Source organism: Aspergillus luchuensis, chromosome 2, assembly GCF_016861625.1.
Source record: "Aspergillus luchuensis IFO 4308 DNA, chromosome 2, nearly complete sequence".
Lineage (NCBI taxonomy): Eukaryota > Fungi > Ascomycota > Eurotiomycetes > Eurotiales > Aspergillaceae > Aspergillus > Aspergillus luchuensis.
This window is the reverse complement of record NC_054850.1, coordinates 658,117-680,556: the sequence shown is the minus strand read 5'-3', so window position 1 is coordinate 680,556 and position 22,440 is coordinate 658,117. Positions and strand designations below refer to the sequence as shown.

The 22,440-nt window shown below is 48.3% G+C and overlaps 5 protein-coding genes across 5 annotated transcripts; 2 read left to right on the top strand and 3 right to left on the bottom strand.

Annotated features, from left to right (window-relative positions):
* Window positions 1-267: 267 nt before the first annotated feature.
* On the top strand, window positions 268-6,593 carry FAS1 (tetrafunctional fatty acid synthase subunit FAS1; the record flags this gene model as incomplete). The annotated part of the gene is made up of 2 exons (XM_041684889.1): window positions 268-6,060; window positions 6,120-6,593. The coding sequence occupies 2 exons, from the start codon at window positions 268-270 to the stop codon at window positions 6,591-6,593; spliced, it is 6,267 nt and encodes a 2,088-aa protein (XP_041539028.1).
* A 634-nt stretch (window positions 6,594-7,227) lies between these two features.
* AKAW2_20201S (transcription factor IIF subunit TFG1) lies at window positions 7,228-9,550 on the bottom strand (the record flags this gene model as incomplete). The annotated part of the gene is made up of 4 exons (XM_041684888.1): window positions 7,228-7,469; window positions 7,537-7,780; window positions 7,834-8,127; window positions 8,204-9,550. 4 exons carry the CDS (start codon window positions 9,548-9,550, stop codon window positions 7,228-7,230), a joined length of 2,127 nt encoding a protein of 708 aa, XP_041539027.1.
* Window positions 9,551-14,363: 4,813 nt separating this feature from the next.
* AKAW2_20200A (inositol monophosphatase family protein) lies at window positions 14,364-15,544 on the top strand (the record flags this gene model as incomplete). Its single annotated transcript, XM_041684887.1, has 3 exons — window positions 14,364-14,517; window positions 14,620-14,701; window positions 14,866-15,544. 3 exons carry the CDS (start codon window positions 14,364-14,366, stop codon window positions 15,542-15,544), a joined length of 915 nt encoding a protein of 304 aa, XP_041539026.1.
* A 469-nt stretch (window positions 15,545-16,013) lies between these two features.
* AKAW2_20199S (lipase ROG1 family protein) lies at window positions 16,014-19,221 on the bottom strand (the record flags this gene model as incomplete). Its single annotated transcript, XM_041684886.1, has 3 exons — window positions 16,014-17,874; window positions 18,106-18,942; window positions 19,031-19,221. The coding sequence occupies 3 exons, from the start codon at window positions 19,219-19,221 to the stop codon at window positions 16,014-16,016; spliced, it is 2,889 nt and encodes a 962-aa protein (XP_041539025.1).
* A 1,664-nt stretch (window positions 19,222-20,885) lies between these two features.
* Window positions 20,886-22,304, bottom strand: AKAW2_20198S (diacylglycerol/lipid kinase family protein; the record flags this gene model as incomplete). Its single annotated transcript, XM_041684885.1, has 1 exon — window positions 20,886-22,304. The coding sequence occupies one exon, from the start codon at window positions 22,302-22,304 to the stop codon at window positions 20,886-20,888; it is 1,419 nt and encodes a 472-aa protein (XP_041539024.1).
* Window positions 22,305-22,440: the final 136 nt, after the last annotated feature.

The following is a 22,440-nucleotide window of genomic DNA, read 5'->3' as shown; positions in this document are numbered from 1 at the left end:
TTGCACTCCCATCCTTGGGAAAGAAAGAAAAAAAATTTAAGTGTTTTCGTTCCGGATTTCTTCCCCGCAAGTGCCTTTCCTACCCCATCATTCAGAGCCTTGCCATTGCAATATCATTCCTTCCTCAAAAATTTCTAGGGTCTTGCATAACGCTTATACATAACAGAGTCTCTCGATATATCCTTGTTGATAATACCTTCGCCATTGCTTGGCTTTCAATTGCGTTATTTCAGACCAAACCAATAGAGACATACACGAGACCACGAGATGTACGGAACGTCCACTGGCCCCCAGACGGGCATTAATACCCCTCGCTCGTCACAATCGTTGAGGCCCCTTATTCTCACACATGGGTCACTCGAATTCTCCTTCCTTGTGCCGACCTCCCTTCATTTCCATGCGTCGCAATTGAAGGATACCTTTACAGCTTCTTTACCACAGCCGACGGACGAGCTTGCTCAGGATGATGAGCCTTCCTCAGTTCCGGAACTGGTGGCTAGATACATCGGACATGTTGCACATGAAGTTGAAGAAGGCGAGGATGATGCAAGTGGAACTTATGTGGAGGTTCTGAAGCTGGCTCTGAACGAGTTTGAACGCGCCTTTATGAGGGGCAATGACGTCCATGCTGTTGCTGCCAGCCTACCCGGCATTACCTCCAAGAAGGTCACTGTCGTTCAGGCTTACTATGCTGGGAGAACAGCAGTTGGTCGCCCTCTTAAGCCCTACGACTCCGCATTGTTCCGAGCTGCCTCGGACGAGAAGGCGAGCATCTACTCGGTTTTCGGAGGACAAGGGAATATCGAAGAGTACTTTGATGAGCTGAGAGAAATCTACACCACTTACCCTTCCTTCGTCGACGATCTTATCACTTCGTCCGCGGAATTGCTGCAGAGTCTCTCTCATGAGCCCGAAGCCAGCAAGCTCTATTCCAAGGGTTTGGATATCATGCAATGGCTTCAGGATCGTGACTCCCAGCCCGACACCGACTACCTTGTGTCGGCCCCGGTGAGCTTGCCGTTGATCGGATTGGTTCAGCTGGCGCACTTTGTTGTGACCTGCAAGGTCTTGGGCAAAACGCCCGGTGAGCTTCTGGAAAGGTTCAGTGGAACCACTGGCCATTCCCAGGGCGTCGTAACAGCTGCTGCAATTGCCTCTGCCTCTACTTGGGAGAGTTTCGACAAGGCCGCCAAGAATGCCTTGACGATGCTTTTCTGGATTGGTCTCCGTAGTCAACAGGCCTACCCCCGCACTTCCATTGCCCCGTCTGTCCTCCAGGATTCGATCGAAAACGGAGAAGGCACGCCTACGCCTATGTTGTCTATCCGAGACCTCCCAAGATCTGCCGTTCAGGAACATATTGACACTACGAACCAGCATCTTCCCGAGGATCGCCATATCTCCATTTCGCTTGTCAACAGTGCTCGGAATTTCGTTGTCACTGGACCGCCTCTCTCTCTTTACGGTCTCAACTTGCGCCTGCGCAAGGTCAAGGCTCCGACAGGTTTGGACCAAAACCGGGTGCCCTACACACAACGTAAAGTTCGCTTCGTTAACCGCTTCCTTCCTATCACCGCTCCGTTCCACAGCCAGTACTTGTACCCGGCATATGACCGGATTCTGGAAGATCTTGAAGACATCGAGATCCCTGCCGGGTCCCTCGCAATCCCGGTTTTCGATACGAAGTCTGGCAGTGATCTGAGCAAGTCCGGTGAAGCTAATGTTGTTCCCGCCCTGGTTCGAATGATCACTCACGATGCCGTTAATTGGGAGCAGGCAACTGTCTTCTCAGGGGCCACACATATCGTTGACTTTGGACCTGGTGGCATCTCCGGTCTTGGAGTTCTTACAAACCGCAACAAGGATGGTACCGGTGTCCGCGTGGTTCTTGCTGGCGCTATGGATGGCACCAACGCCGAAGTTGGCTACAAGCCTGAGCTCTTCGATCGCGATGAACACTCCGTCCAGTATGCCATTGACTGGGTTAAGGAATATGGACCGCGTCTCGTGAAGAACGCAGTGGGGCAAACCTTCGTTGATACCAAGATGAGTCGACTGCTAGGCATCCCTCCCATCATGGTTGCTGGAATGACGCCAACCACTGTTCCATGGGATTTTGTTGCTGCGACCATGAACGCTGGCTATCACATTGAACTTGCTGGCGGTGGTTATTACAATGCCAAATCAATGACCGAGGCCGTCAACAAGATTGAAAAGGCGATCCCCCCTGGTCGTGGTATAACAATCAACCTGATCTATGTTAACCCCCGGGCTATGGCTTGGCAGATTCCCCTGATTGGCAGGCTGAGGGCTGAGGGTGTGCCAATTGAAGGTTTGACCATCGGTGCCGGTGTGCCGTCTATCGAGGTGGCCAATGAATACATTGAAACGCTGGGTATCAAGCACATCGCCTTCAAGCCGGGCTCTGTCGATGCAATTCAGCAAGTCATCAATATCGCAAAGGCTAATCCGAAGTTCCCTATCATCCTGCAATGGACTGGTGGACGTGGTGGTGGACATCACTCCTTCGAAGATTTCCACCAGCCAATTTTGCAGATGTATAGCCGCATTAGGCGCTGCGAGAATATCGTTCTGGTTGCCGGCAGTGGTTTCGGCGGCTCGGAAGATACCTATCCCTACCTGTCTGGTACCTGGTCTTCTGGCTTCGGTTACCCGCCTATGCCTTTCGATGGATGCCTGTTCGGCAGTCGCATGATGATCTCCAAAGAAGCGCATACATCCAAGAACGCCAAGAAGGCCATCGCCGAGGCTCCGGGTCTCGACGACAAGGACTGGGAGAAGACTTACAAGGGCTCGGCAGGTGGTGTTGTCACCGTACTTTCGGAGATGGGTGAGCCTATTCACAAGTTGGCCACTCGAGGTGTTCTCTTCTGGCACGAAATGGACCAGAAGATCTTCAAGCTTGACAAGGCAAAGCGTGTCCCCGAGCTCAAGAAGCTTCGGAACTACATCATCCAAAAGCTCAACGACGACTTCCAGAAGGTTTGGTTCGGTCGCAACGCTGCCGGAGAGACAGTCGACTTGGAAGACATGACTTACACCGAAGTGGTTCACCGCATGGTGGACCTCATGTATGTCAAGCATGAGAGTAGATGGATTGATGAATCTTTGAAGAAGCTGACCGGCGATTTCATCCGTCGAGTTGAAGAACGATTCACCACTACTGAGGGTCAACCGTCTCTGCTTCAAAACTACTCGGAGCTCAACACACCGTACCCGGCCATTGACAACATCCTGGCTGCCTATCCGGAAGCGGCAACTCAGTTGATCAACGCCCAAGATGTCCAGCACTTCCTATTGCTCTGCCAGCGGCGCGGTCAAAAGCCAGTGCCGTTCGTCCCCTCTCTGGATGAGAACTTCGAGTACTGGTTCAAGAAGGACTCCCTGTGGCAAAGCGAAGACCTTGAGGCGGTTGTTGGTCAGGACGTTGGTAGAACATGTATCCTGCAGGGTCCGATGGCTGCCAAGTTCTCGAACATCATTGACGAGCCAGTTGCGGACATCCTGAATGGTATTCATCAAGGTCATATTGAAAGCTTGACCAAGGATGTCTACGGCGGCGATGATAGCGGAGTGCCTGTTATTGAATACTTCGGAGGTCGTTTCCAGCAGGATGTCGATGATTCGGACATCGACGGCCTCACCATCTCGGAAGACGCTAACAAGGTCGCCTACCGCTTGTCGTCCTCCCCTACCGCTGACCTGCCGGATCTGGACCGTTGGTTGCGTCTCCTTGCTGGACCGTCATATTCCTGGCGGCATGCCATGTTCCTGGCCGATGTATTTGTCCAAGGCCATCGTTTCCAGACTAACCCGATGAAACGGATTGTTGCGCCCGTTCCGGGTATGTATGTTGAAGTTTCTTTCCCGGATGATCCTTCAAAGACGACTATCATCGTGAGAGAACCTTATCAGTCTGGCAAGCTTGTCAAGACAGTCGAGGTGAAGATGAACGAGCAGAGTCAAATTAGCCTTACTATGTATGAAGGACGAACGGCCGAGGCCGGCGTTGTGCCTTTGACTTTCTTGTTCACATATCATCCTGAGGCAGGCTACGCTCCCATCCGTGAGGTCATGGACGGCCGCAATGACCGCATCAAGGAGTTCTACTACCGTGTGTGGTTTGGCAACAAGGATGTTCCATTTGATACGCCCACCACTGCCACTTTCAGCGGCGGGCGTACCACTATCACGTCCCAAGCCGTTGCTGATTTCGTTCATGCAGTCGGTAACACTGGCGAAGCCTTTGTTGACCGTCCCGGTAAAGAGGTCTATGCTCCCATGGACTTTGCCATTGTTGCTGGTTGGCAGGCAATCACTAAGCCTATTTTCCCACGCACCATCGATGGTGATCTCTTGAAGCTGGTTCACCTTTCCAATGGGTTCAAGATGGTCCCTGGAGCTCAGCCTCTCAAGGTCGGAGATGTTCTGGACACTACTGCTCAGATCAATGCTGTCATTAACCAGGAATCTGGTAAGATGGTTGAAGTCTGCGGTACAATTGAAAGAGATGGTCAGCCTATTATGCACGTCACCAGTCAATTCTTGTACCGTGGAGCCTATCTGGACTTCGAAAACACCTTCCAGCGCAAGGACGAAGTGCCTATGCAGGTTCATCTCGCTTCCAGTCGGGATGTTGCGATCCTTCGCTCGAAGGAATGGTTCCGCATGGACGGCCCTGATGTTGAGCTGTTGGGTCAGACCTTGACTTTCCGTCTTCAAAGTCTGATCCGTTTCAAGAACAAGTCTGTATTCAGCCACGTCCAGACAATTGGTCAAGTACTCCTCGAGCTCCCCACTAAGGAGATTATCCAAGTGGCGTCTGTGGACTATGAAGCCGGTACTTCTCACGGAAACCCCGTGATCGACTACCTTCAGCGCAACGGAACGTCTATTGAACAACCGGTCTACTTTGAGAACCCCATCCCTCTCAGCGGCAAGACTGCCTTGGAATTGCGCGCTCCTGCGTCCAACGAAACATACGCTCGTGTCTCTGGCGACTACAACCCCATCCATGTATCTCGAGTCTTCTCCAGCTACGCCAACTTGCCCGGTACTATCACTCACGGAATGTACTCGAGTGCTGCCGTCCGCAGCTATGTTGAGACGTGGGCGGCCGAAAACAACATTGGCCGCGTTCGAGGCTTCCATGTGTCCCTGGTTGGCATGGTCTTGCCCAATGATGTCATCGCCGTCAAGTTACAGCATGTTGGTATGATCGCTGGTCGTAAGATCATCAAGGTCGAAGTCATCAACAAAGACACTGAAGATAAGGTTCTCCTTGGTGAGGCTGAAGTAGAGCAACCTGTCACGTCGTACGTCTTCACCGGCCAGGGATCCCAGGAGCAGGGAATGGGTATGGAATTGTACGCCAACAGCCCAGTTGCCAAAGAGGTTTGGGATCGTGCAGACCGCCATTTCATAGAGAACTACGGTCTCTCAATCATCGACATTGTGAAGAACAACCCCAAGGAGCTGACTGTCTACTTTGGTGGTCCTCGTGGTAAAGCTATTCGGCAGAATTACATGTCGATGACCTTTGAAACCGTCAACGCAGATGGATCCATCAAGTCTGAGAAGATCTTCAAGGAGATCGATGAGGATACGGCGTCTTACACTTACCGCTCGCCCTCTGGCCTGCTTTCCGCAACTCAGTTCACTCAGCCGGCTCTGACTTTGATGGAGAAGGCAAGTTTCGAGGACATGCGTTCCAAGGGTCTCGTCCAAAGAGATAGCAGCTTTGCAGGTCACTCGCTGGGTGAGTATTCGGCTCTCGCCGCACTTGCCGATGTCATGCCCATTGAAAGCTTGGTCTCTGTTGTTTTCTATCGTGGCTTGACAATGCAGGTTGCTGTTGAGCGAGACGAGCAAGGTCGCTCTAACTACTCTATGTGTGCTGTCAACCCGAGCCGAATCTCCAAGACGTTCAACGAACAAGCCTTGCAATATGTGGTGGAGAACATCTCTGAGGAGACTGGCTGGCTCCTGGAGATTGTCAACTACAATGTCGCCAACATGCAATATGTTGCTGCCGGTGATGTGAGTCTTTCCCCCTATATCTACAACTTATCGTGCGTTCTGTTCTAACTTCTTTGTAGCTTCGGGCACTCGACTGTCTCACGAACCTGCTCAACTATCTCAAGGCTCAGAACATTGACATCCCTGCACTTATGCAGAGCATGTCTTTGGACGACGTCAAGGCGCACCTTGTCAATATTATCCAAGAGTGTGTCAAGCAGACAGAGTCGAAGCCTAAGCCTATTGCTCTCGAGCGCGGCTTCGCCACCATTCCTCTCCGAGGCATTGATGTGCCCTTCCACAGCACCTTCCTTCGCTCTGGTGTCAAGCCCTTCCGCTCTTTCTTGCTCAAGAAGATCAACAAGACTACTATTGACCCAAGTAAACTGATCGGCAAATATATCCCGAACGTCACAGCAAGACCGTTCGAGATCACTAAGGAGTACTTCGAGGATGTTTACAGACTCACCAACTCTCCCAGAATCGCGCATATCCTAGCCAACTGGGAGAAATATGAGGATGGTGAACGCAACACTGGAGTGGCTGATGCCTAGGGGTAGATTCATTTTCCAATATATATAGGAGTTCTGTTGTTCGTTTGTTTCTAAATCTCAGTCTTGTTCTAGCGCTGGTGTTTCGAAATTGCCCCTAATATCACTGTTCAATATGTCAGACCCTTGGCGATTGATGTAGGAATATAGTCGTATCAATCAACTGTTACGGTGCGAATGAGAATGAGAGATAAAATTTCTTCACATACTCTATTACGATTTGAGGTGATTTCAACCTGCTCATATGCATTTATTACTACTTGCAACATTATTCTATGCACAAGTCGATTCGCTCGATGCTGAATTGACGCTGCCTCTTTCGCTACAATGACGAAGACTTTGACAACGATCGTGCCTAAAAAATCACTTTGCCTTGACAGGTACGAAGGGCATTCAACTTATGTAGATTATCGAATTAAGATTAGATACACCGGTGGCGCCTTTGTCTCTTGTGCCCTATAGCTAGCTGTACACTGTCCAGCAACCCCTACAAAACCATGGCGATTTTCCTTTAGGTCAGTGCAACGGCAAAGCTTTTTCTGGTCTTTCCAATGATCGCTCACGCTTCGCGAAAGCACTTTGTTCGTTGGTGCGAGACAACACTGTCATATGATCTGCATGATAGTGATGTATCGGTTTATGTCTCTTTCAGTGAACCAGGTCGTAGGAGCCTATCTTCTTTCCCGTACACTCCAACATCTTTGACAATTGCTATGAAACGCCGGTGGTTCTCTTTGGATTCCCCAATACGAGGACGGAAGATTCTAAGCAGATCACTACTTCCAATACCAGACTGCGGAATAGCAGCATGGATTTCCGCGGGTGTTGGGAAGCCCTGGGCACTACCAGACGGACCCGGGGTTGAAATGCGTGTTGGACCTGCAGGTGTACAGCCACTCAGTAAATCGATTCGTAGTGCACAGAACGATAGAATCATATAACTTACCCCTCAAAGATTCCGGACTGCTAGCACGACTACCAGAGAAGCTCTTGCTGCCCAAGGGAGCCGGACTGCCGGCCCTTGAGCCCTGCGGTGTCCCACTCTGTGATGCCACTGACGGAGGATTGAGCTTTAGTTTCTTAACCTTTCCACTCTCACTCATTTCGCCCCCCGATCCAGCCCCGCCGTCAACATCGCTAGCAGATCCCGCGCCGCCTGCTAACACATTCCGAACACGCTTTTTGCTGACCTAGGCGGAGTCAATAATCGAAACAAATGCAGTTTAACGAATGTAAAACGTACGGGTAATGATGACGCGCTTGGAGACATAGGACGGGATGGTGGCTGAGGTGTCGGCTGGGAAGACGGATGTTTGCTCTTCCCCTTCTTGCGGGACGTATCTGTACCACTTGCATCAGAAGGAGACCCTAGTCGCTTTCTAGGTGCTGCGGCAGAGCCTTTCTTGGCTGGATCGGCGTGTCGTGAGCGACCTGATGGAGTAAGGTTGCCTTTTGAGGGCTCTTTCTTGTTCTTGTCCTCCTCGGCTTTGCCCTCTTCCTCCTCCTTCTGTCGTTCGGCTTCACTGTCGTCCGAGCTCTGTCCAATGTCAGATCGTCACAACAAAAATACTGTACAAATGTACATATGAAAAGGGTAAGGACGAAAAATGTACCTCCTCATCTGAATAAGGGTTCACATCTGAACCGCTACTATAATCATAATTCTTTTCCCTTTTCTGGAGGGCCTTCCGTACTTTCTTTCCAAGCACTCGACGGGCTTCCTTTTCTCTTTTCTCTCTAAGTTCCTCCTCTTCATAGTCCTTTTCGTTCTTCAGATCAAACACATTGGCTTTCAATTGGTCTTGCTTGATTCGCTTTTCAGCGGCCTTGGCTTCCTCATCTTCGTTGAAAAGATCATCATGCTCCTCATCATCGGCAAATCTATCCTCTTCGAAGTCCATTTCATCCGCTTCTAGTCCTTCGACACCGCCTGGGGTTCCCTGTTTACCAGCGTACACTTTTTGTTGCCTGGCAAATTGTTCCAGTTCCTTCCGTTGAGCTTGTTCTTGTTGTTTCTCCATGAACCACCGCGGATCTTTGATCTTCTTAGCCATAAGTCTCTCGGCTTCTTCTATGGTCAAAGCCTTGAATGTATTCTTCGCGCTGAAGCGATACCACTTCTCAACCGGTATCATTCTCATCTTCCCTGTATTCTCAAGCACAAAGACTGCATGAGTCTCTGACAACGCGGCTTCATAATTTCCTACCCAGATATTTTTGTTGTCGAAATCCTCCAAATGCCACGGAAGGGCCTCCTCATACTTGATCCGGGTCCTAGCAATCTCCTCGGGGGTCATGTCTGTTTTAGTCACTTGCTGAGTTTTCTGTTTGGGAGCATTATGCCTTTTCGGCGCTGAGCCGACGGAAGGGGCTATTTGGGCCATATTATCTGCGCGCTCTTTTTCACGAGCTGCTTTTCTAGCCTCCAACTCCTCGCGTTCAAGTTCATCCATCTGGGTACTTTGTTCGGAGCCAGGTTTCGAATTGGGTTGGCCTCTCTCGACGTTCGCGTCGTTCGGCCGAGCTCGTGGATCTCGGCGCTGGAGTCTAACGGGACGAGTGAACTGACTTTCGTCGCGAGGATCGACGGACTTTTTCGAGGTGAACCTGGCGATATGGTGCTTCAAGCCTTCGCGCAATGCTCGTCTTGTAGTCACGATGGGGTAATCAACGTACTCAGACAACAACTGGCCGCTGAAACCGTTTGCCGAGAAATCATTCTTTGGGGTCAAGCTTTTCTCAGCGCGAGCCCCTGGTAGCTGGCCCGAAGTGACTGGTCTGGAGTTGGGCATTCTTGATGCGCCATTTGCTGCCGACGTTGGAGCTGGGGGTCTCATTGCCGGTCTCCTCTTGGGTCGCACTAGAGGATCAGCCACTTTTGGCCGGCGAATGCGCAGTGGTGGAGGGCCGTTCGACCCCGTCGGGGTCTTGAGAGCCTGATCATTAGTAGGTGTGGTCATAATAACGTTCTGTAGTACTTGTCGGGGTCAGGGAAGGCCTTGGCAAGTCTTCGAGGAAAACTGGCTTGAATGCTGCAAGTGTTGTGCTTAAGGCCAGGGTCAGATTGTCAGATTCATGCGGTGTGCCGGGTGGAAGATGAAGATCTCGAGCGAGAGTAGATAACTACTCAGGCGTTGAGTACTTGAAGTGAAGCCGGGCGGACGCGAGATGACTGAAGTGAAAGTGATTATGTAAGTGGGCATTCATTTGTTGACAAAGGTGGTGGCGTCACAAAGGTACAACGGCATACTCCGTCTGGTGTTACCACTGCTCAGATAATGTCACTGTGGGCTACATTGTATTCTTACAAAAACTCACTCAAGTTGTCAGCCCTTATGGTGTCTATTGGACATTATCACTATTATGCGAATTACCTTTTACCTCGGCCTGGACAGATCAAAGAAATACTTTGAAGTATTGGATACAAAGCGGACTGTGGGTATGATCTATCTTCAGTCTGATATATCATGCGAATTGCCTGGAGCAAGCAGGCTGGATTTATAGGTAAATATATACATAATGTATAGTATGGGCGACGATGCGAGCAAATGCATCCGTCTAACTACTTTAAGTAAATAGTTTGACTAGACTTCAGTCTGACAACAGCGTCACAGGTCTAGACTACAATACACGACGGCCCAAGCTTACAGGTCAATTCATTATCGAGAGATTTTGAAAAGATGAATTGAAAGACTTTTAGGATGTTTTGTATTAAGGCCACTAGGCTCGTCTATTGGTACGGGCTCCCGAATGCCTCACAACACATGCGCACCTTTCAAATGCAGATCCTTAGAATAACTCCTCAACCTTTTGGTCATCATCATATACATTCCTGTCGATAGGGGGATGCGGCTTTTCTTCGCCCTCTTCATCCCGCATCAAAACCTGAACTAGCCTATCGCAGGCTTCCCGAACAGCATCGTCATCAACATGGAGGTGACATTCTCGGATTATAGGATATACTTTGATGGCCCTCATCTTATCCCGTCCCTCACGCGTCGTGGTGAGCAGCAGCAGAGTCTCAAGGTGTGTCACAATGATACTAGTGTCGCTGTCTCTTTGTTTGTCGGGCGGCAGCAGCTGGAGATCTGGCAGCATATCCATAGATTCTTCGTCATCATATTCCTCAGGGCCCATGATAGGCAACAAGATATAGGGAAGAATATCAGCCTCGTCTTCAGACAGGAGTTTGGGATGGAAAGGCAGGTCAAATGCGACGTTTTTGATAGTTGACGCGACTCCCTTTCTCCGGATCCCACTCGTGTGTTCCGTGAACACGGTTAGTTTCGTCACCGGCACAACATCATCGTACTCTTGCTTTGTAGTGAAATAGGCCCGCCCTTCCTCATATTTTGAGAGATCAGCAAACAAATAGGACAGATAGTCGAAATTGGCGTTTTTGTTAAGGGTGCCCTCGGCCCCTTTGACGAAACAGTCCATCAGCTGATCGATCGCATTAGCAGAACTGGATACCCCCTCAGGAACCTTCCGTTTCAGCGCGAGCAATTTTTTCATCTTTTCTGATTTCGCGAGGTTGGCGAACAACATGGCGACATCATCCGCATTCGGCTCCTTGACATTCTGTAGAATTGGGTGTTAGGCCGCTATGCAGATATTGATATCAATTAAACAACTCACCGTCAATTTAACTAAGAGGGTTTCGACGAAAGCATCGTCTTCCGCAAGAGCCGCTAAGACTTCATCATCGGCCGAAAGGTTGATAAGTATTGTTATCGCATTTTTGGCGATAGGCTTTCGGGGTCGGAAGAAGATCAGCGAATGCCTTAATCAATGTTTGTCGGCACAAATGAAGGACCCGAGTACTGACTGTGTAGTCGCGGACCAAAAGCTTCAAGTCACGGACTGGTAGAAGCTGGTGGCGTTTGAAAAGTTCTGGTTGTGAGACCGAAAAGCCAACTAGATTTTCGCATGCTGAAAAGACCAGACGTTAGAATGACGCTGATGTATGCCTCGGAAGATGGCGAGATATGAAGATAGCAGAAACCTGCGGTCTAAGAAGCAGAAGTCTATGCAATCTGTAGCTTACCAATCTGTCTGATCGGGGTGTTTCCATGGTGGAGGAATTCAACAAGCTGATCGATGCGAATACATCAGTCTCCAAACTGAGGACCCTGGGCTTCCTTTCAGTCCAAAGGCGTGGTTCTACCTACCTCTTCTAGCTCTGTCGGCATGTTAAAGGGTTCTCAACTTCAAGCTGATGGAAGAGGTAAAAGAGGCGACAATTTGCACACGCTGAAATCAATGTAATACGTGCTTTCTCTTCCTTTTCTTCGTCTTCTTTTCCCCGCCGGCTGGTGGGGGTCAACTATTTCAGACTTCGGTACCGCCCACTCGATTGGGTAGCCATCCAGCCATAGTAGGTTCCTCCTGTTCAATCTGGCTTGAGATACTACATTCATGTGAAGTTTCTATATATAAGTATCAAGACAGACTACTGGATTTCGGTAAAATAAACGCGCGGTATTAGACACTGCTCGTGATTGAGAGGAGGACCTTCTAATACTGGGCTGGGCGGTGACCCCTCTCTTCCGAGTTGCGTGCCCGGCGATGTATACAAAATTATATGGTTGTCACAGAGACAGAAGTCAACCCTATTGTCACCATTTGATCAATTAAGGACTGAGAGCCCTAGGGCCATAAAAATGTGTTATCGAATCTAGCATGATTGTGCGCATGCTGACTTACAAGAAGACGCACAATGTACTATTGACGCTCCAGGGAGCTGCGACAGCATCAAGGCAGGGGGGAGTTGCAAGGGTGAGTCAATACAACATGGAAGGGAGCAATCCTAAACGGAGTCCTTACCCACCGCACTCGCTTTGTCCACTTTCTCATTGATGCCGGCATCTTCGCCTTCCTTCTCCTTCTCGTCTTCCTCACCTTCGTTCCCGTGTGGCCTCAACGACTTCTTCAGGCCAGAACAATCACCTCCAAGGAGTGAAGCCGGGCTGCGGCTGCTGTGCTATTTGCCATTCATTGAATTGCCAGTCACCGCGCCTAATCAAACTCGGGCTATCGTTTCACGAGATTTCGCCAATTAGGCAAGTTTCCCGCCAGCCCGTTAAACCACGCGTAGGCAGAGGGCAGCAAGTCTGCCATTGAAACCCACTTCATCGTGCGCAATGGGTCTTCTTCGTCTGTCCTATTAATGGGGCGGTGATCTATTTCTTTCCTCCAAAGTAACGCGGAGCAGGAAGGCGGCAATCCGGCAGAGTTGATCCTTACAGACTCGAGTTGAGGCCACTTCAGCGAGAGAAAGGAGGTCAAGTTAAGCCGCTAGGTCCTAGACATTGTCACGAACCCGTTAATCCAGTAGTCTGCCATGTCTGGTATGAAAGGGAAGTCATCCCAAAGTTTTTCATCTCGGTTTCTTGCCACATCAACACCAGGTACCCCTTTTACTGGCCTGGACAGTAGGCCTTTGCCCTGCATGCGGGGGATATCTAGGACAATAGCATCATGCTCAGGACTCTCATGCGACAAATACCTACCTGCCTGGTAATATCAATGCCAAATATTGTGCATCTTTCCAGCCTGTTCATGCTATTTTCGATGGTGCAGTATCTGTTGGTGGTAATCCAGACTCTGCTGCTGGGGACCGAACGCAGTTCACTAATGCTTTTCCGGGTAGCTTCTTGACGAATCTCCTCCCGGTTTAGACCAGCAGCATTAACAGAGACTTTCTCATCACCGCCTCCTGGTAATGGAGCGAGTAAAGCCTCGGAATGTTGTTGTATATTGCTATGATGGCGGCATAGCATTTCGTGAAGATGCGATGGCCATTGGTCTGATAAACTCGTGGTGAAACGGCTTGATGGGCTTTACGAAGCATTTATCATCCAATGCCCCGGATGAGACCACAACCCAGTAAACACTGCTTGACAGCTATAAATAGGTTCTAAGTATATCGAACAAAGAACTGGGCCCGGGTCATTGATCTCCAGTCAAAATTGAGGTGGCAATAAGGCTTGTGAAGCACCAAGAATTATTTGGTATTCAGTATCCTTGGTCAGACCACCATCCAGGCTGCACTGTTTGGATGCTGTCAATTAGTGCTAAGGGCCCTCTTAAAAAAAAAAAAAAAAGAACTGAGCCAGAGCGTTAGGGCCTCCAGCCAGTGATGACAATTGTTGAAATGTCGGGTAGTCACTCGGATACGAATAGATATCATAAGTAGAGTTGGACCTTGGCGCAAAAATGATCTTCTTCCTCACTGGCATTGCGCAACACTCTCCTGATTCATGGATGCAGAATGACATCTGCGGGCACAGAGCCACGGATGCCGAACCGGCCAGTCCACTCTTCAACATAGTTTGGGTTTACCTATATTCGAAATTAGACTACAGGACATTCAAACTTAGATTTCCCAGCAATCTACAAGTCTCGTAGATGTGGTACTCACGACCGAGTTCAATATCACTACCGCCAGGACACGCAGTCAACCGACCTGCCAACAAAGGAAGGTCCTACCCCTCACATACGTAGACTAGATGAAATAGGCTCAGTACATTCGGCGGCCCGAGCCGGGCATGGCTAAAACCAAAAGCATCAGACAGACAAGGTTCGGGGGCCCCTCTCCGTTCTCACGCGTGAGCGGCTTCTCGTTCGATCTGAAGACCTCCTCACCATCTTGTATCTCTCTTCCTCGTACCCTGGTATTTAATCCATAAATTGGTGCCCATCCCACTGTACAAACGGAGCATCCACTAAAGTCAGACACTTTTCCATTTCCTTCGAACTCCCTTCCTATGCATGAGAACCATGGCTCCTAAATTTTACCAACATGACGGCAAACCCATTGATCTTGACGAGATCCATGATTACCTGATCAGCCTGGCATTCCGTGCTGGGGATATCATCAACAGCGCTCTACCTACCGATGATAGTACTGGATCAAAGATGAATTGTAAGACTACTATATATGCCCCACCAGCTTGATGTACACGCAATGTAGCTATGCGGTTTGGTCGTGCAGATGAACGAAGCCCCGCTAACCCCATCCTTTTAGCTGCTGATATCGTCACTCGATATGATAAAGCCGTTGAAACTATGATATCCTCTGCCTTAATGGAGAAATATCCATCATACCAGTAGGTCTATACGGACTTATTTATCATCCCCCTTTCCCCAACAACCATGCTTCATGGTCCATTCCTCACCTACCTGCGCTCTAAAGTGCGGCCCACTACACTCACTCTCACTGACACCATCTTACTTTCAACTCGATGTTGTTCTTGACTTACATGACCGACAGGTTTCATGGAGAGGAGACCTATGACCCAGCCCATCCCCTAACCGATGCACCCACGTTTGTAGTTGATCCTATCGATGGTACGGTCAATTTCGTGCATGGATTTCCCTGCTCCTGTATTTCTCTTGGATTCGCTGTTCGCCGTGTACCCATTGTAGGTGTCGTCTTCAACCCTTTAACACGCACTCTTTATTCTGCAATACAAGGCCGTGGGTCATACTTGAACCGCACCACCAAGCTTCCCTTAAAGGGCGATGATATAGGGCCATTGAAAGGCCTGGAGAATTCACTCGTCGGTATTGAGTGGGGCTCGGAGAGGACAGGTGCCAATTGGGAAACAAAGGTGCGAACTTTCGAGAAACTCGGCCGAGCAAAGGAAGATGGCGGTGCAATGGTCCGTTCGATGCGCAGCATGGGTTCTGCGGCGCTGAACCTCTGTGCTGTCGCAGCTGGGACTTTAGACATATACTGGGAAGGGGGTTGCTGGGCCTGGGATGTTTGTGCAGGCTGGGTAATACTGACCGAAGCAGGTGGTGTCATGATAGATGGAAACCCAGGAACGTGGGAAGCAACTCTCGATGGAAGAAGATACCTTGCTGTTAGAGCATGCTCCGATGAGAACAGCAGGCTGGAGCTCATTAAGGAGTTTTGGGGGCACATTCAGGGAAGTTTTGAATATTGATACCTGCACTTAGCGGATCAAATGCTTCGGTCTACCGTGAGTCAGCTATGTCTCAGATCAGTATCATCGTTTACGGTGTGCAAATATACTGTGCTGTGAATGAGTAAAATTACAATACTATATACTATATGACGTACATATGCATCTCTACATGCGCAAGTATTTGTGTCTTCAGCTGAATATATATATATGGACGCAGCCAGCACTTTCCTCCTCAGCCCCAGCTCTGATAGGAGACCTATCATACGAATCGAAAAGCAATCAACACATATTGGCGTACATGTTGAGCAATCCTTGGCAAGCCTCAAGATCCCAACAGAAGCATGAACCCATGGAACGCGAGAAATTCAAAAGAAACCAGTATCGGCTCATAGATTCCTTTATTTTGACCCCGAACTGTATGTGGGTTAGGGTCTAGACCTGAAATGAGTGTTCAGCCTTTCAGTATGTATAACATTGGCAACAAACTTCATGTATCCAATTGTGGTTCTTGTAAAGTGGCTCGAGGTTCATCACTATTCTTCGAGCTTTCAGTTTCGGTTGCCGATGCATTCAACGGGTCAGCACACTGTCCATTTGCATCATTGTAGCGAGCTATTGATGGGGGTCCGAAATGGGTATTGACGAGGTGTTGCACAACAGGCCAGCCATAGGCATTGGTGAACATTCGCCGTACAATAATGTTGTTGTGAGCGTCAGGCTCAAGGCGGACAAGGACTTTGCGCCATGACAAATCACGGTGATAAGCTCTAGCGATTTTTTCTTCAAGCCTAAGGCCACTCTCAGTTTCGTTGACGGGAAGTGACTTTTCCCGGGAATCAACTCTCGGAGCAGGTTGTGCATTCGATGGTTTTTGTTGTAGAGATCCCAATGTCAATGCTCGCCGCTTAGGCGCCATCGGGGGCGGTATATCTTCGGGGTTGTAGATGCGATCATGGAATATTGTTCTCGGCCTCTTAGCGGGATCGAGTATAAAGTCTATGGAAGGAAGAGGCGGCATAAGAAGATCACTAGCTGATTCGAAGAACGTAGTTTGGGGAGGGGTATGAGGCCCGTAATCATGGAAGTCGCCAGCAGCAGAGGGTCCCTGAGCGCAAGAACTGGCAACGGTTGGGCTCTCCATACCACCAAGCGTGTCAACGGTTTGGCTGCGCTTGTATATCCTCGTTTGTTTATTTCCCGACTGTGTTCTGGCTGTCTCCTTCGGTCGCAAAATTGAAAACATCTTGGACAATGGGCCCATAGACGTAGATCGAGACAAGACCTGTCTGGGAGTAGTATTTACACTGTTTCCAGGCGAAGCAGGATACCGATGCTGTTCAAATGACGGGGGGTTAGTTGTACAGCTTGTAACACCAGCCGCGATTGTAACATCTTGTTCCGCAGAGGCATCGTCTGTTGTTGACCGAGCCCCATTGCCATAGCTGCTCTGCTCATTGGTGATTGTCAGTTCTACCTCGCTGGTCAGATGGGTCCGTGAAGAATTTGAATTAGCTCCTGTCAATTCTGCCCAGCCCCATTCGGCCATGGTGCCCACAATGCCATTTTCCCTCCTAGCCTTTTCAACCCTGTCAAGCCCTTTCCAGTCAAGAAAGAGCAAACAAGAGGTCCGCAGAGGTACTATTCCATCATTTACAACATTGGAATAAATTGTGCGGCGTTGAAATTTTGTAAGAACCTCATGGGCGGGACCACAAGGAAGCACCCTCAGCAAAGGCTTGGAACGAGCGTCTGAAACTCCTTGGGAGTTTACAGAATGCCCCCTTCCTCCTATCAAAGTCTCCCAGCCACCCCTCACCCTTGGTGCTGTCCAGCTAAGCCCTAAATCCTGGCCTGTCCGACCAACAAGTCCCAAATCTAAGGCAAAACGAACATACACCGGATTCTCATTACTTAGACCAAGAAATGGGGTTGCCAGGGCTATGAAATTCACCGGTCTAATTTTGTCGAAGAAGTCAGGGAAGTGTTTTTGAATATAGGCGATCGCGTACGTTTGAACGAGACCGCCAAGTGAATGACCGACAAAGCTGATACTGGTGACCTGATAACCACCATTCCGAGAGAGCGACGGTTCTCCGTACATGTCGCGAGACTGGTCATGTTGAGAAGGCTCTCCAGTGGCTCGCTTCCACGGCGAAAACGGCGCTGGATTCTTTCCTACACCTTTCTGGGAACCGAAAGGCTGCTCCGGACATGCGATTCGCAGAACATATTTTGCGAGACGTTTGCCAAGGTACTGTATACCACGCTCTGTGCGGGTTGCATTTCCGGGAAAGCCCCTTACTATTACCTGCTCATCGTCGTTCTCGCTGTCTTCACAATCTGGCCTACTATAGGCTTAAGTTAGCAATTCATCCTGTGAGTCATTGAATTTTCTTTCTTGAAAAGATGATAATCAAAGTGCGGAAGAGGAGGAGAATTCGGAAGTAAAGAGTCCGTAAGAACAAGGAAAAGAACATTTGTTGTAAGCCATGTGTGGAAAGTTTCGCGCAAGGCAACCGATAACTGTAATAAATAGGTCGCTGCAGCATTCGCATGTGGCGCACCAACGCTCCGCTTACCTTTCCATTGCTGGGTATGCTTCGGCATTTTGCTGATCTCCGTGTCCCTGACCTTTAGCTTTCGCCTTACTTTTAGCCATCCTCACGGCAGCATCAATGCTCTCTTTCAGGTAAAGCATGTCTGCCCCCAGATTGCTGTGTAGTCCATGGGTCAACACAACAAGGTGAATTCTTTTCATCTGTTTGTCTTTAGTCGGCTGGCTTTGGTTATCACCGTTTGTTGCTGAAGTCTGCTCATCATGAGAGCCCACTGGTGGAAGATGCGGTGTGTTCCAGAGACTAGCAGTGTCGTCCAATAGTAAAGTTATAGAACGAGAGTAGACGCCCTTGGTAGCAAGCACCTGCTTGCCCCTTGTCTCAACTGACCAGTGTTCATGCAACTGAGCAGCCTTCGGTAGCCCGGCACCAAAGGATACACCCGTAGCTAGTGATTCTACCGAATTCTCATCACGACCAACTAGCAGCTCGAAATTGACGGTTGCAGTGCTCGAGAATACGACTTGAGATATAATTTCAATGACCCAGGTCGTACTTTTCTCAGATTTGTAGTGGATTTCTCCTCGATCGTGGCAAGTATTCTGGGGTACAATTAAGGCCGCATTCCAACTGCCCCCGGCTTTGAGATACGGTTCGTATTGTGGAATACACTCTGATTCTTGTTGGTCGACGCCAATATTCGGGTCGTACGTGGATGGATAACATGACGCATAGAGAGTGTACGGGCCATGTAGATATGCAGCTCGTAGGGGCAGCGCAGATGTATTCTTAACCTTGACGTGTAGCTTATCCGGAGGAGGGCGGATGTTGTCTGCCGCAGGTGTGTACGTCAACGTGTATCTATTTCGGCAGGTTCAATAAGTAACAGGTTTTGCATGTAGCATAGCTTCTATGATGAGGGAGGAGCCAAGGGATGAAGGTCACAAACCTGATTATCTCGCCGACACGAACACTGCCGGCCTGATGAATCAGTAACATTTCAGGAGCTCGGCTAGCAACTGTCGCGTCTGCACGCCACCCTTGAAGCGTATGATACTTCAGTTGGTTTTCACTGGCGGCCAAGCGAAGCCCTTGATCTGGTGTTTGCGATGCGGAATATGTTCGTGGAGATATGAACATGGGAGACAAGTATATATATTACCATCGTAGACGATGACTGACCGGTTCTCTGAACGTCAGATAAGGGTATATGGCAGGTGGCCGACTATGTCCAGGGAGATAGATAAAGTATGTGTTTCATTAAAGCTATCAATGAAAGGCCTGCAGATCGGTGTAAAAGAAGATGCTGCCCGGTCACCCGATACGTCCATTATGCCATGGCTGAAAGTGTAGTATCCCCTGACTGGACGGGAGGACTGTCAAATAAAGTGCTAGGATTACTACTTACACTATACTTTAACTAATAAGTTCTTCGTTTCCGTCCGCACTAGCATGACCGCCTTTCTTCTCCTATTCTGCTCGCCAAATACGTACTAGTGGTAGCAGATATTCTGCCTGGTATTTCTACTTTTATTCCCTTGTTCAAATCACTTCTATGGTTAACCCCCCCAAAAAAGAGAGACGACGTCCCCCATCGAATAGCTCGGACAAGTAGCGCTTCTGAGAGGTATAATAATCAGATTGGCTCTAGAAAGCTACGAAGAGGTATGGATAAGTAGTCTCCACTGGACCCTGGTCCAGTCAGTGCATTCATATCACGCTAGAACCCTCCGAAACTGAATTGCGGTAACTAACTAACGTATTCCACAATCGCGCGGCCCATCTTGTAAAACTATACAGTATTTATTTTTTATAATGATTATGATATCTCAATAACTACACTTTATATAAGTCTAAAATGATAAATAGAGATTAATAATAATAAAATGAATATATTAGAAATATTCAAATATTCCTTTAAATAATTTATTTATAATTAATCTAGAAATCTTCTTAAATTACAAGTAAATTACAGGTATTTTATATTACCAGCCATTATATATGGTTATTAAAATCTGAAAAAAAATATTAAAAATATATTTTTGATTATTATAATCTATTTCTTCAGATAAAGTCATATGATGACATAATGGTTGAGATATCAGAGATTAAAAAAATAGCTTTTATATAGCATTATTTGATGGGCCGCGCGATTGTGGAATACGTTACAAGCAATAACCATTAGTCACTCAGTGCAGTTAACTACATAACGTAATCAACGGTTGGACGGCCCACACGGTTGGGCGGCCCATCTGGTAATACTATACAAAAGATGCTTTTTTGAACACAAGATAAATCAACCATTATAAGTCTAAAAGACTCAATATTGCATGAATAGATTATAAATAATATAAATAACCATTTAATACTCCTCAGAAATCTATATAAATATGAAAAGTATCTGACTATAATACAGTATATGTATTTTATCTGTAATTTTAAATATATTGATATAATATATATAAGAAAAATTTGAAAAATTTTGAAAAAATCATATACTATTCCTTATGATGTCTATTATCTATACATGAAGTTAGAACTAATTAGCTTCAGTATTGGTTGAGATATAATAGATCCAAAAAAGCATTTTTATATGGATAACCAGATGGGCCGCCCAACCGTGTGGGCCGTCCAACCGTTGATTACGTTAGTTAGTAACTAACTAACGGGTCGGGTGGCCAGACCTTCAAAGCTTAACTACTTCAAACGTACAATGTAATTGAGCCAGGGGCTATGGCAGTGGCCACCCCAGGCTTGACCTCTGCAACTAATTTATCCTTTCATGGTAACTATCTCAATCGTCATTAAATCCCGGGCGAGGCCTTCTGGTGCTGCAATATCGTAAGTAAGGCCCTGGAAGTTTTATGTATTTCCACCCAACCACCATCTTCAACCGCGATGATCTTTCCATCGATGCAGATCCGCCTCCATCTCTCGTCTGCTTCACGAAATTCAATCCGGAATCCTTCAATCTCACCATAAGAGACACTTTCATCCTCCACGTGCTGCCCCGCCTGGTATGCAGAAGCCATAACTTGCATAACCTTTGATGATGACATTGGCGCAAAATGAACCATCCACAGCCGACCGTCCAAAGGCCTTGAGCACGGAGAAATCATGAAATTTCTCTCGAGACTCGAGACAAGACTAGCCAACACATACATATGCTCGGTGCACGCCAGCAGTTCTTCGCGCCTGCTCCTACTTTGGTCGTCCAACTTGAAAAGTGTAACCTTGCCGCTAAACTTATGGGGTTCGGCACTGTCAGAAGGGTAGAGCAATTCTTTTGCGGCTAGCTTGAACCTATCGGCTCCAAACTTGCGATACTGAACAGTATCGCTATCGGCAACCAATGCCGCATGAAGACCCCAACTCGCAACAACGCCACCGTAAACCTTGGGGGTTCCTTGAAAGCTCGCCGAATTGCGTGTAATGGGAACTCTTTCACGGCCTTCGTCAATAATACATCTCGCTCCCGGTGAAAGTTCGGCGACAAATGTAGGTACACCAGTCGGTGTTCCTTGTAATAATGCTACCAAACTAGCCGTTGGGTACGTCAACAATCCTATTGAATTCGCCATAGCATTTCCTGTTCCAGTGGGGATGAGAGCAATGGTTGGAGGCACGAGAAGACTCTCCAGGGTACTGTGGAAGGCATCAATTATGTCGGTTAGGCCTCCATCACCTGAGAGGAGAATAATTGTCTGCGGAAGTCTTTGCTTGGCACGTGGAATGAACTTTTCGTAGCATAAATCTGTGATAGTTTGAGTCGACTTCGTCTCATGGAGCTCATAATCTGCTACTCCGATGTATGACAGTAACGGCCGTAGGATGTTGCTACAGAAGCTCGCCCCTGTTCCTGTTCCAGATGTGGTAGAAACAATAATATCTATTTTCGCCCCTTCAGGACCAGAGGAGCGTAGATAAGGCGGCAACTCCGTAAACAGGTGCTTTTGCAATTGTGGAGGTAAAGTAGCTAGCTGGATGCTTTCGAGTAACGTGTGTTTGCTCTCATGGTCGCATGTGTCGTCGTCATCCCGGAAGAATAGCAGGCGATACAATTTATCCCCATCCTTTTTTGGGGGCACTATGGAGATAATGCTATCACAGGCGATTATTAATTCATTTTGATCGTGTTGGGATATGCACCGGATGTTATCTTTGTGTGCACCAGAGTCATTAGAGCACTCAACGTCGACAGTATATACAACAGAAGATGACATGTGGGGCGAACGTTTCGAAGGTCACCTATCCGGAAAAAAAAAATGGAATGGGCTTAAGGAGCGTGAAAAGAAGCAGAAAAGAAGCAATAAGCAGTAGACTAACGGCCTAAGAAGGTCAGGACCACGCCGGAATATA